This window comes from Coptis chinensis, chromosome 2 (assembly GCF_015680905.1).
Source record: "Coptis chinensis isolate HL-2020 chromosome 2, ASM1568090v1, whole genome shotgun sequence".
Classification (NCBI taxonomy): Eukaryota; Viridiplantae; Streptophyta; class Magnoliopsida; order Ranunculales; family Ranunculaceae; genus Coptis; species Coptis chinensis.
In genome coordinates, this window is record NC_141457.1 from 107,941,794 (window position 1) to 107,956,298 (window position 14,505).

The following is a 14,505-nucleotide window of genomic DNA, read 5'->3' on the forward strand; positions in this document are numbered from 1 at the left end:
CCGATGATGCGGTGAGCGTGGATCGAACACGCGAACTTCAGATCTTCAGTCTGACGCTCTCCCAAAAATAATTCTAGAATTGGGAGGTAAAGCCAAGAACAAAAATATTGAAAGCAACCCTGCAAAACTATAATAAAAAACAACTATCGAACACCTGATATGAATTAGTCAATCAAAGTGAACTTTTCTTGCAGTCAAAGCTTTCCGATCTTTATAAAAATTGATAATGGAACACTAAATAGACGGCCGATGATGCGGTGAGCGTGGATCGAACACGCGACCTTCAGATCTTCAGTCTGACGCTCTCCCAACTGAGCTATCCCCGCTTTGATATTAGTTAACTAAATACATAGAATATATCAAATCTTCTGACTTTCCAACCATTTCCACATGCACTTCACTCCGAATCAAGCTTCTACGTTGAGTTGGTTCTTAAAAGTAGGAACTGCCATTATACACCTGCGAAGTTCCTCTCTATTGGTACTGCCATTGCCATGAAAATGTTCAACATTCCATGAGTGCTCGGAATCCACCATGTCACCATGTCACCATGGTTTATCTTGCATTACATAGATTTGGAATGAGTACACGCAGATAGGCTGTGCAGCCACATATAAGCTTGTTAATTCCTGTTGAAATTTTATGCAGTTTACCCTTGGTCGGCCCAAATTCCGAATTATAAAATATAGTTGATATTTGAAGTGGCTTTTCAGATTTAAGATTTCAACAACGTTAACATCTTTGTTAATCTGTACCTTTTCAATTTATTTTCTCTCTACAGATGTAAACTTCATTACAGTTTGCACTATATTCTCAAGGGACTAGATGGGAAAAACGAAAGGGCTGTCAAAAACAAAGGCACATACAAATACAAGTATACAACAGAAATCACCCAGAACGTTAAGTTTGACACAGAAATAAGTAATTAAATAGCTGAACAAAAATGTTTATGCTTTTACATTACTAACGAAGTTTGCAGTTTTGCAAACAGCCATTCTACACCCTCACTGTTAGTCGCTCTCTTTGTACACTATGCTTGAACCTTACTAAGGCTTGAAGAAGCCGACTTGAATACCGGTGTGCGTTACACTCTTAATGCATCCAGCAAAAACTAAGATACTAAGAACCACCCCTAAACTCCCAAGTACCATATTAATGCACCACATTGCACTAAATCTTTTCGGTTTCTTAATAGCAATCCATATGAAACATGGATAAGCAAATGTGAGAAGCAGTGCTACAGAACCAATTATAGCAGCTAAGACCTTTATAAATGGTATTGCAACTGCTATAAAACATGTCAAACATCCAAAAAATACTCGGAATCCAGCGTGAATCAACATTGGGCATGGCTTATTTTTCTTGCTTGTGTATGCGAATTCCAAGTTGTCAAGTATTGGTATTGAGTAGATCTGGAATGCGGTTAGGCTGTGAATCACCACTAATAGGCTAGTTAAACCTAGCAAAAATCTTGACGTGTCGTTCTTATGGATACTGTGCAAGGCGATCAACATTCCGGTTGCTGGTATCTGCCATCATTGTGTCCACTATTATATTTAAAAGAATCTACTGAATATCATTTAAGATATACTCCCAAAAAAAAATCTTACTCTCACCTTATTACCGTACGCCCAATAACCAGCTAATGCGAGTGGAAACAAACACATCACAATAATTGGATATGCAAAATTCACTCCTTTCCACATTGGAGCACGTGATGGATACTTTTCGCTTGATGGCAATGTGGCCTGCAAACAATATATTAAGTTATTAACCAATTATATATCTCCAGATTCAGAGTTGATGTTTTAGATTATAATTAAACGTTACAGCATGAGAACATTACCTGTATCTCAAGTACAAGATTATGTCCTCTGAAAGCAAACACAATGATTCCAATTGCAGTGAATGTATCAAAAGGGCTAGAAATACCGGACTGGGACTTTGCTGTATCAAAAGATATGCCAGTGGGTCTGCTTTTGCTCAGTGGGATAGTCCATAACAGTGTACAATAAAGTACTGCTGTCATGCCGCCTATGAAAGAAAAAACCAAGCTATGGAGTTCAAGCTGGGCACTTGGGTCAGAATAATGGCCAAGCATATGAACATCAAGTAGCACTCAACAGTTGTTAACGGCGGCGATTTGCATGTATCCCCACATATAGTTTTGATGAAAAGCTTCATGCTAACACCTGCGTTGATGATAAGCATGACACAAGAACCACCTGCTAAATACATGACTGGAAATAGACCAAGCAGCTTCCCTGGCGTTTCACCTGAGATGTGGATGTATTTGGAAATTAGTTAATGAAACTTTGAATATGAAAATACGTAGGACTAATTTGCAACATGTTTTGGCAAATGACATGGTGATTAGAAAAATATTGCTAAGATAATTTTACTTTTGGAACTTTCATTTTGTTATCTGCACATTTGGTACTTGCGCTTCTACATATGGAGAACAATGAGTTCAGATCACCGCCAGGTTCCAAACTTCCAACCGTTCTTACAAACTAAATCCCAGTGCAAGTCCCTTCAACTTCGTTCGACAAATGACAATGCAGTTTAATTGTCTTTACGTAAGAGTTTAAGACATGACGTATCCGTAGTCGCAAATGCGTCGGAATTTTCCGGAATTTCAACTCTAGGTGGTCGCATTCGTGGTCGCATCACCTGCTTGTTCGCATTCTTGTTCGCAAATTTGGCAATTTGGATGCGGGATCGCGGGCGACATTAATAATGTCGCGCCATTAAAAATGTCGCCCCAAGTTTTTTTTGACTTTGACTAGCACCAGCGCCGTATTGGTATTGGCCACACCACTAATGTGTCGCATGTTATTTTTTTTTTTATTTTTTCAATTTGGTGCGACATTAGTAATTGGGCGCTGAGTTTTTTTTTGGGGCGACAGTGGTAATGTCGCGACGACATTACCAATCGCCGCCGCCTAACTAATCGCTAGTGGGGTCCCCAATAAATTTTGCGACTACGAATTTGCGACCATGCCTGTTTAGTCAAAATTTGCTATCAGATTCTGTAGTAGCATTCTTCAAATTTGAAGAGTATGCTACCACCACCTAGAGATGCTCTAAGCTTCTTTAATTGTATGAAGAAAAAGGGTATCAATTGATATAATCTGACAACTCAAGAAACAGTATAAAGAAAAAGGATATCAATTGATATAATCTGAATACTCAAGAAACACAAGTAGGCATTTTAAACTATGTACGTTTCAGGCTTTGAGCGAACATCCTGCCTCTCCTTTTCTTAGCTATCTCAACGGAAGCCAGTCAACAGTTGAAAATAATGTGTCACTTTACTAAGCGTGGGTGGGGAACACAATTTTGTAGAGGAGTGAATTTCATATTTGGGTGGTTGAGAGTTGAATTGAGGGGCTATTTGTTTTTTGGGTGGTTGGGTTGAACTGAGGGTTTTGGGTGGTTGGGTTGAATTGAGGGTATTATAAGATGGTATTATAAAGTTGTTTGTTTTTCATCTTAAGTTATTTTTGTAACCACTTGTAAAAATAGAAAAAACAAATACACAAGTACACAACATCTTATAATTGGTTATTTGACAAATAGAACTTTGTTTTACATCACATTTAACTTGAATAAATTAATTTGAAACAAGCGTATAATTTGATTTTCGGTTACAAATCAATTTTTATAATTAGAATATCAATTTTAAGAAATTATCTTAATAGTAAGGTAGTGGCAATGGTGGTAGTAGCGGCAGTAGTGGTGGTGGTGGTAGTGGTCTTAATAGCACGATGATGGTGGTAGTGAAGGTGATGATATTGGTCTTAATAGCATGATAGTAGTGATGATGATGGTCTTTATAGCACGATGGTAGTAATAGTGGTCTTAATAGTACAATAATGGTGGTAGTGGCGGCGGTTAGGGCAATAGAATTATTTAGAGAAGAAAATAGTGAAAATGGAAGAATAGATAAATAGGACTAGGGTATCTAGACGGGGTGTTTGAGTCATTTTTCAAATAGAATTAAAATAAATCCAATTTTGATACTTATAAAATTAGAACATCTTATGAAACAGTTATAATAGAATATATTTTATTAGATAAATGGCAAAAAAACAAACAAAAAAATATCCAAAATCACTAGTCCAGTAGTCCACATCTTATAAAAAGGTATAAAAACTTGAGTTCTCTTTCTTTTTTTTTTCCCGATAATGCGAGATTAAGTCTGGACTCCACTCAATTGAGTCAATTCTAGATACAACCCAAGCGAACCTCTTCCGAACAAAAATTGTTAAAAGCTTTTTAGAATTGATAATCACACGTAAGATTTGAGTTGGAAACTTGGAATAGGCAAGTAGATTCTTCCTTTTTGTCAGCGATGACATATTTATTTAAGGCACCACAAAGTAACTAACAGATGGCATATAAGTCATAAGTGCATGTCTTTTTCGCTTAATTTCTTTTTCAATACAGTATTGTAGCCATTATGGGACTATCGACATGGAATCCTCGCCGAAAAATCTAATTGCGTACAGCTTACTTAAAGAAATAAAAATCTAATTTCAATAATAGAATGACATTGTTTGCGTACAGCTTACTTACTCCTTCGATGGTGGAAGAGGAAGCTTCCTTGATCTGGTTTAATTTAGTCCGTAGTTTCTAGGTAAGATCTCCTTGCGAATGCACATGCCAATTAGACATGCCAATTAGGGAGCGTGCACGGTTGAAAACTTTTTGTGTTGCCAACATAGAACAAATGACCCCCTGTTCTATATTGTTGCGAGATCATCCTCACATAACATTATCGAAGTCGAACTAAATTTCTAGATGTATTAATCTGTGATGATTTTGTTTACGTGTCAAATTTATGTCTCCGTAAACCTTGCCCTCTATTATTCATTTAGAGATCATTGAATATCTTGGGAGCGGGTTCCATCCTTGAATAAATATAATTGTGAAAGAGATCTATGACGTAGTACCTTCAGACTTCCACCTTCAATATTCTTCATCACAACATAAAAGCGCCGCATCACTACTGTTGTTGTTGAATGTTGCTATCACTGTTCTGGTAAATGGACGTTACCATTGTCCATTGACATATTTACCATTGGAAATGGGCAAGTGTTAGCAATTGATTTTTTTTACTATTTGAAATTAGTAGGAACGCCAAGGAGCTGATCGAGGTCAACTTGTAAATTGCTGGTTTGGTATTAGTGGTTTCTGTTCTTGATAATGTAGACCCTGTGTTCCAATACTATGAAATTTAAGAAATTTGAATCTTATGGAATGTAATCTATCAAATAAGCACAACCAGGCAAGAAAATAAGCAAGAAAAGTAGAAAACAGAATAAGTCAAGGAAACACAATGAAAAAAAGAAAAATTTGGTTGACAAACTTACCAAAAGCAACCTTTACAAGTTGAAGGTATCTGTTGAAGCGTCTCCCTGGGACAGATTCATGGAGTTGAATGAGTAACCATTTGGTGTAATATTGCCACCCAAACGCCACCAACATACATATAATTCCCCAAGTCCTGCAACCATACGAAGGACTAATTCCATTATAATCCATTATTTCTTCGCAGAGAGAGAGCTTAGCACTGTTCCATACTCACACCCACATGTATGTTAATCAATATCTGTAATATGAATTCTATATTAGGCATTTTACTTACCATCCGATAATTGAAAATGCGAAGGGAAGAACAAGCGCTTGAAAGCCGATACCAGAATTAACGCTGTGGAATGCTGAGTAAAAGGCATTCCCATTTTTCGACGCTGTGATGGGGAGCCAAGCATCTGGTATTTCCTTGCGTTTTGCATTGTTTTTACCCATTCCTTCTGAACATTCTTCTTGTACGCTCACAATAGTTTCTTTCTTTGGGCTTTCTAACTGGAAGGGCTTTTTGTTCTTGTAAGCAGAATCTTGGGTGGGCGTAGGAGAATTGTTTAGTGTATGAATATCCAAGATTGTAGAAGCAGGTTCATTAACATGATCAGATGTACGTACCGTTGTTCCTTGTACAGCTTCACCCATTACAGATGTTCTGAAAGTTTATGTGCTTCACCTTGTCAAAAGTTGCGTAAAGAAACAAGAAATGTGATTGTGTTAGCCGGTGTTCCAAGATATTGAAGTTTAAATGTGTGACTGATGGGTTGGGATATATATATATATATTTATAGGGAGCGAGTGAATAATGATTAATGTTAGATGTGGACAAAGGTGAGAAGCTCGTGCGTGGTTCGCCGCCCATGAGTGAGGATAAACGGTTGGAGTGATTTTTTGCTCCCAGCAATATTGCTCCAAGGCCTCCCAGGGGACTCTACAGCCAACCACCCGTTCAACATCATTTGAAAACCAGCCTAGCAGTAACTGACTTTATTTTCGACTTTCTAATTTGACCTTTACCTTATATCAAAACAAAATGAAATTTCTCCTTGTATTCTCCGCTGAGTATATGATTCCGGCTTCGAAATCGGTGGTAATGAAAGGCTACCACTGGTAACCATTCCAAAATTTCGATCTTATTTGAGTTATTTCAACTACTATTAATAACAGTGATTAATGAAATGATACTTATATTTCTAACTAAATCAAAATTTATAGTGTTGCTCAAAACTGTGGGCTATGGCTAGAACATTATTGATTTTCCTCTCGATGAAATAACAAGAGGGAGTGGAAACCCAACACCTTACGTTATCTTTTTTTCATTTTGTATTTTATAAAGGTAATATAGGAAGTCAAGATTTCCCATGGTTTTTGCCTAGTTGGCTTTCTGATTTTACTGACAGGTGGTTGGTTCTAGAGTCCGGTTAGAGCCCTTGGAGCAATATCACTGGGAGCAAAAAATCACTCTTCACAAAACACCACTTATTTAGTTATTTTGACTTAAAAACGTCGTTTAGTCTAGCATATGAACACAATGAGTTGAATTAGAAAAATTCAGGGAACGGCACCACTTGACTGATCACGTATGCTTGTACATATGTTGCTTGTACATGTTGCTTGACTTTACCATGGACGTCACTGGGTACCCATCACGGAGATGATGTTTTTACTGTTGAGGAATGTTTTGTTATTAAGATCTAGCATGTGACCTGTCCAACACACCGATTCCAAAGTCTAAATAACTAAATGAAAATTGTTAAAAGAACTAAAAAGTAAATAATTATCTAAAAATGACGAAAAATATATTTAGGTTATGCAATTTTTATAAATTCTAGGCTTTTAATGAAGAAGATTACCTCTAAGATTATTAGGGAAGGAGATGGTTCACTTTAATAAAAGAGCAGGGGGCAATCGTAATAAACATGAGGGAGTAATTTTAATAAAAATAGGAAAGTGGTTCTAAAATCTAAAAAAAAAGTTATTAGAATTAAGAAATATGGCCGAGGCTAAAAAGTGAAAACATCCGACCACTACAATGTCAATTATATATATATATATTCTCTTGAATCTATTTGAAAACCACTAGAGTCTCGACAAAGTACTACAATAATTAGCTAACTAATAGAGTATTTAACAACTAATTGTCAAATTGTAAGAAACAACCATTCTTAATCTGTTAAAGTTCAACAGAATCATATTTGACCTGTCTGGCTCAGTAGTTCGACCCGATAAGATAAACCGGTCTTTTAATCGGGCTGGGTTTATGATCAGATCGTTTAAGTAGTTGACCCAGTGTGGAACTGGTTAGCTCGGATGGTTCTCTCATAAACCCGACTGAGCCAGACAGTTAACTAGTACTGGGTCGAGCTAATGTTAATTCTACTATTCTTAGCAAATCAAAAATAAATTGCTTACAAGCAGACTCGATCATTCGTTCCAAAGGGATGTGATGCTGTTAGGAGAAGTTTACATGGTTTTACAATTAATGTATTTTATGTTATTTGTTCCTTGTAACTTGTTTGGCTTGTGTGCTTGCTGTAATCGTTTTAGTTCATGAATGAAAAGTATTGGTTTATCGAAAAAAAAAAAATCATTCGTTCCAAAGCAACTCAATCTTATCATTCAATTGATCTGCCACTTTTCCTACAGTGTCATATATATATACTCCAAGAAGTGACCCACCGGTTGAACCACTAATCCAGTGACCTAGTCCCTTCATCGGGTTAACTTCTAGGCTGGGTCTGATAACTATGGTTTACAGCTCAATAGTTCAACCTGATTTAAACGAGGTCATTGACATCATCTCTATGCTATCAATATCGGATTAATCGACCGATATTACGAGCGATACGCGATTAATCGCCCTCGTAAACCGATTAGTTTTTACCAATTTTTTTACTTTTTCTCACCGAACCAATTTAATCACTGAATTGACTGATTAATTGGGTGAGATGACCGATTTCTCGCTAAACCGAGAAAAAAAAATTATTGAAAATATCGGTTTCCTATCCAAAAAAATATGTAAAATTAACGAATTAGATTCTTAAACCGTAATAATAATAATAGAACCCGATCAATACACAAAGCTAAGAGTTTACTTATTTTCCCCTCCTTAACGAAAGTTAAATATACAAATTATTATATTATCTCTTTAATAAATATTATCGCTTCTCAATCCTCTTATTCCTTTAAATATTTAACGTAATTTTTGTGTTTAACATATCTGTAGTACTCTAAAATTGAGCTAGTTAAATGTGATTATGAGAATTTGATATTTTTTGTTGTATTTCGGATCACTATTTAGAAATATTTGGTATGATTATACTAATATATATTTTGAAAACATCAAGTATATACATCCGATATAACCAATTAATCACCGATTAACCGATTAATTGCATATAGCTCTACCGATTAGTTTCAAAAACGGAATTTTAACTCCTTAGCATCATCTAGGCTAATTATTCTATTTAGAGTAAACGTGTCGGTAGAGCATTAAGGGAAGAAAATCAAGAAACAAAAAAGACAAAAAAGCAAAAGAAGAAAGGCATAAGAAACAGGAATGGCGTTGTGACTCTGATATCACGTGATAAGCAATACTTTGCAAAAAATCATCAGATAAGAAAGTTGAAAAGCATCAACACTCAGTCCTACAACAGTGGAAACTTTTTTTTTCCACTCTTGAAGCTGGTATCTACTCCTACGTCCTAAGTCCTAACAACTTTCTTCACAACATCGTCAAATGATTGAAGTCTTCATTCAGATTGAAATCAGCTCTAGGCTTCCACACTCCTTGTGACCTACATCTGCACAATGGCACTGATCTAAGATAAATTACAACGACGTCATATGGTATCTCATTTTGGCATTGTGGAGACATCAATGGCCCACCAAGTGTTGGGGGGCGTCTGTGTTGTGTTATCGGTACAAATATTTTTCTTTTAACACGTCTCTCCAATAATTTATATCCTCTCTTATAAAGCATGATGAGTCAAAAAGTTCTACACATCTAGCACCATGGATTTCCAAGAGTTTATTTCTTCTCTTCAAATTTGTGTGGAGCACATATTACATATGTGCATAACCCTATTTATTAGAGCATTCCTAATACAAGTAGCTTTTTGTTACCTCCACATAAGACTATTTGTCCTCAAAATTGTTTTTGTTTTGGGTAAGCTACCATAGGCTGTCTAATACAAAAGTGACTATAAAAACCATACGAAATCTAAGATCTCATCCGAAAGAAGAAAAAAAAAATGTCGAAAACACAATAAATGACGAAGACACGTGAAATATCAACTGTAACGAAAAAAAGAATTGAAACGGAATATTAATAATATGCAACTTTAAATCATTAAAAACATGTGAGACGGGATCTACATTCCATCCGGATTTCACAATTATATAACTATAATGGCACACTTGGTACCCTCAAAGTTACATAGTGAAAAATGACATAGTCACCCTTGCATTGGGAAGCTCTTTTTGATAAATGTGACATCCAAAGTGACCTTCCTCAATTATATAACTATAATGGCACACTTGGTACCCTCAAAGTTTTTTTTTGATAAATGTGACATCCAAAGTGACCTTGCATTAGGAACTCTCTTAGCATTGATACATGATAGTATGCAAGTGTTAACTGTGGGCATTGGCTTTAGTCACGGAAGTACTTCCAATTAAATTTCCTGATTTTCCCCCAATCAATCTGAACTAACGAGAACTTAAGCGATCATTCGCATTCAATGCTAGAATTAATTAAGTTGTGGATTGGCGGAACTTAGGTCGGGTTTAGGTTTTAGAAAGTAGATACCGTGTTGCATTGTGCTACTTGGCAGAATGATGATTGGAGATCCAGGAATCTGCTTAGTACAAATTCATTTGTTTCAAAATGACTTGGGTTGCTCAATATACATACATAGGTATGGAAACAGATCAAGAAATACATTGTTACATATTTGTATCCTTAACATATACACCACATATACCAAGTAAATCATAATTGGGTGATATACTGATATTGATCAAAATTGTGGAATTTAAAGTTTTGAACGAAAAATTCAGCATTTATAATTTGCATTAAATTTACGCAACCGTCTAGTGATCAGTGTTAGTGGTTTGCTTTGTACACCATTGCTTGGACCTCACTAAGGCTTAAAGAAGCGTACGTCAATACCAGGCTCCACTAGACTCTTAATCCCTCCAGCAAAAACAAAGATACTAAGAACCACCCCTAAACTTCCAAGTACCAAGTTAAAGCACCACAGTGCACTAAATCTTTCTGGTTTCTTAATAGCAATCCACATGAAACATGGATATGCTAATGTGACGGGTAATGCTATCCCACCAATTACACCAGTTAAGTTCCTTATAAATGGTATTGCTACTGCTATAAAGAATGTCAAACACCCAAAGAATATTCGGAAACCAGCACGAATCCACCTTGAGCATGGTTTCATCTTCTTGCTTGTGTACACGAACTCCAAGTTGTCAAATGCAGGCATTGCGTAGATCTGGAATGCGGTTAGGCTATGAATCACCACTAATAGGCTTGTCAATCCCAGTAAAAATTTTGAAGTGTCGTGCTCATGGAGAGTGTGCAACGCCGTCAACATCCCATTTGCTGGTATCTGTCATCAAAATTTTGATGTAGTAAATTAAGGGTACCCTAAATTAATGAATTTTCATTCAATATTTATGCTAATGAAATCATATCAGGAGCTTTTAAGGGCTTCTGCTGAGCACAGGTTTGCGCTTGAAACCTGATCCAGATCTGAAATTGTCTGGGCCACAAAATACTAACCCAATATCAAGACTCTGCCAATGGAACTAGGATGCTTGGGCCGAATAGGGAAAAGTTAAAAAACCTATTGAACTGGAGTATGCTCTGACCTTATCACCATATGCCCAATAACCAGCTACTGCGAGTGGTAACACACACAATGCAATAACTAGATATGCAAAATTCACTGCTCTCATCATTGGCACGTGCGATGGATAGTTTTCGCTTGATGGCAGTGTGGCCTGCAAACAAATATATTCACCAATTATCACACGCGACATGCATAATATGTGTGGTACAGTGGTACTCTGGTATGTCTCGCTTACAACTTACGAACATTACAGCGTGCGATTTTACCTGTATCTCAAGTACAAGATTATGTCCTCTGAATGCAAAAGCAATGATTCCAAGTGCAGCAAATGTATCAAAATCACCAGCTATATCCAATTTGGGTTTCACGGAATCATAAGAGATCCCAATGAGCCTGCTCTTGCTAAGGGGGATAGCCCACAGTAGTATGCAGTAAAGTACTGCTGTGATAGCACCTATGAAAGAAATCCAAGCGATGGAGTTCAAATTGGGCCGCTGGGCTAGAGCAATAGCCATGCATATGAACACGAAGTAACACTCAATAGTTGTTAATGGTTGTGATTTGCATGTAAACCCACAAACGGTCTTGATAAAAAGCCTCATGCTACCACCTCCGTTGAGGATAAGCATGACACACGCACCACCTGATAAATACATTATTGGAAATAGACCAAGAAGCTTCCCTGTCCTTGCACCTGAAATGCGGAAATTAGTGTCAAATTATTTGCGACAACATGATTTGGTAACACGAACAGTGATTGAAAATAAATGTGAACATAAGACGTTCTTGAAGTTATTTAGAATTGGTAATCACATATATACAGTTCCGTTCTTAAGCGGACTGTCGTGGATAGAAAAAGGTGGAAAAAGAGAGTGGGTTGTGAATTCAAGTTAAGACGTTGTTTTTATGGCTTGATGTTGATGAGATTTGAGTTGATTTACCCACCTTCTGATTCTCTTTATTTTACTGTTGTGTTTATTTATATGAAACTTGATGATGATCAGTTTGAAACTGTTCATTCTTGTTCAGACAATAGCTTGGCCTTTTCTTCTGCCTTGAGGCCGGCCGGGTTCCAACTTCCAACACCTACTAGGGAGTTACCAACTCTAGCGACAGAGTGGACTTGGACTGCTCAGTACGTCTTGTTTGCTAGTGCTCAAAACCATTATTTTACAATGGTTCCCAAGCTTGATGTATAGTTTAGAATAACGCGTCGTAATATCCAAGACCGTTTTTGTTTCGAATTTATAAATTTTGTGGTGCTTGAAAGAAACTAATGCTAGATTGCATGGTAAATTTGAAAATAGAAATGAACTATGTTAATTATATATCTCATAAATACTAAAATATGAAGTTAATTAAATTATTGTTATGATGTAATGTACTTGTAGGGATTTCTCAGCTTAACCTTTTAAACGAACAATATGATGCGCCTCAACTGTCATGGAGACCCATCCGGTGAAGCTTTTAGAAGTGTTACTGCAAGCGCTACCTTGCTAGCTCCCTCCTTAGTCCCTTCTTTCTCATTTAGCTAATGGATTCTAAGCTTTTTGCAAATTTTAAATTTTGTGTTGCATATTTAAAATTAAAGAGGAGGGGAAATAATAAGAGGGTAAAAATAGTATATTTGGAGTCTAAGAATTCATTTTTTACTTTTGTAAAAAAAAAATTTAATGGAAACACATATAAAGGAAAGATTTATGGAGAAAAAAAGTGGAATGTTTTAGAGAGAATAAAACTTAGATTTTAATTAACTATTGTTAATCATTAGATAATAAAATTGTTGATGTGTAGTGGAGATGTGTAGTGTTGATGTGTATAGGAGGTAGATGATAAGATTTTGTGCCTAAGCGTTTCGGAGCGAAGTTTTTCTCTATATGACGACAGTATCAAATAAATAGCATATACGTGCAAGTCCTTTACGCTTTTCAAATGGCCTAATAACTTTTGTATGTACTTTTTCATATGACTTTCTTTATTGGTACAGTGATTTTGCATTAATAGAAAATATTCCAATATATCATTTAATAGCTATATTTGGATCATAAACTTACCAAAAGCAGCCATTGAGAGATGGAGGTATCTGTTGAAGCGTGTCCCAGGTACTGATTCATGGAGTTGAATGAGTAACCATTTGGTATAATACTGCCACACAAACGCCATTGACAAACTTATAATTCCCCACGTCCTGTTAATGTGAAGCCTATCCCGTTATTTGTCTTCATTATCACATGCCTGGTAAATGAAAAACTGTACTAAACAATTATAAACGTTTTACTTACCATCCAAGTACTGAAAATGCGACCGGAAGCATTAACGCTTGAAATCCGATACCAGAATTAAGCGAATGGAATGCTGCGTAATAAGCACTCCCATTTCTGGACGCGGTGATGGGAAGCCATGCATCTTGTGGATTATCAGGCTCAGCATTGTCACCCCTGCCTTCTATGCTCACAATAATTTCTCCTATTGGGCTTTCTAAAAGATTTGGCAATTGCAGGTTTTGGCTGGGTTTTGTGTACTTGTATGTAGCACCACGGATCAGTGTAGAAGATTTGTATAGTGTGTGAAGATCCAAGATTGTAGGAAAAGGTTGATCATTTATTTGTATTATTACTTCTTGCACTTCTTCACCCATTGTAAATAATACTCTACGAGTTTCTATGCTGTATCTAGCTACACTTGGTTATGAATTGAAGTAGCGTAAGAAACAAGAAATGTGATGTTTTATAAGAGAAGAGATTGACGTTGAAGGTGTGGGATATATATAGAGAGGGGATATTGGTTAATACATAGATGCTGACAAGGTGAGAAACAAGTGTAGATCGCAGCGAAGGTATCAGCGAAGCAAACCTATTGACTCAAGATTGACTCAATATTGATTAAAGATAATAGTCATCAATTTGAACTCAATGAGCGAAGCACCCTATTGACTCAAGATAATAGTCATGTATTTGAACTCAATGAGTTTAATTAATGAAAAGAATTTAATTAAGGAAAATGGGTCCGCATTAGTATGCGCGTGCGTGATCTTAAGAGTTGCTCGACTTCACCATGGACGTCATTAAGCACCCATCACCTGAATGACCTAATGATGCATAAACTTTTGAGTCTAAACTTTTTGCGTTTTGTGGTAAACGATGAGGTATTTAAGTATTGATTGACTGGCTATTGTTAACATGGTCAAATATTTGTAATCCCTGAATCTTGGTTTGAGCTGTCGACAATTTTGATTTCTATATAATATTGTTAGGGCTAGAAATGG

At 36.4% G+C, this 14,505-nt stretch overlaps 2 protein-coding genes and 1 non-coding gene across 3 annotated transcripts; all 3 read right to left on the reverse strand.

Moving 5' to 3' along the window:
• Positions 1-253: 253 nt before the first annotated feature.
• Positions 254-326, reverse strand: TRNAF-GAA (transfer RNA phenylalanine (anticodon GAA)). Its single transcript has one exon. It is a non-coding gene; the product is annotated as a tRNA-Phe (tRNA).
• A 574-nt stretch (positions 327-900) lies between these two features.
• On the reverse strand, positions 901-6,127 carry LOC147520286 (lysine histidine transporter-like 8). Its single transcript, XM_086591854.1, is given in 6 exon segments — positions 901-1,529; positions 1,617-1,748; positions 1,847-2,047; positions 2,050-2,276; positions 5,379-5,512; positions 5,654-6,127. Coding segments are annotated over 6 exon segments (1,539 nt in total). The 5' UTR covers positions 6,016-6,127; the 3' UTR covers positions 901-1,046.
• Positions 6,128-10,412: 4,285 nt separating this feature from the next.
• LOC147520287 (lysine histidine transporter-like 8) lies at positions 10,413-13,979 on the reverse strand. Its single transcript, XM_086591855.1, has 5 exons — positions 13,523-13,979; positions 13,295-13,428; positions 11,507-11,934; positions 11,260-11,391; positions 10,413-10,997 (listed from the first exon to the last, which is right to left on the reverse strand). Exons 1-5 carry the CDS (start codon positions 13,876-13,878, stop codon positions 10,515-10,517), a joined length of 1,533 nt encoding a protein of 510 aa, XP_086447981.1. The 5' UTR covers positions 13,879-13,979; the 3' UTR covers positions 10,413-10,514.
• Positions 13,980-14,505: the final 526 nt, after the last annotated feature.

Coding starts and splice junctions, on each gene's coding strand:
- LOC147520287 (XM_086591855.1), bottom strand. CDS start 13,878: ATGGGTGAAGAAGTGCAAGAAGTAATAATACAAATAAATGATCAACCT. Junction 13,429..13,522: donor GCATTTTCAGTACTTGGATG/GTAAGTAAAACG, acceptor TCACATTAACAG/GACGTGGGGAATTATAAGTT. Junction 10,998..11,259: donor ATTGGGCATATGGTGATAAG/GTCAGAGCATAC, acceptor TTTTGATGACAG/ATACCAGCAAATGGGATGTT.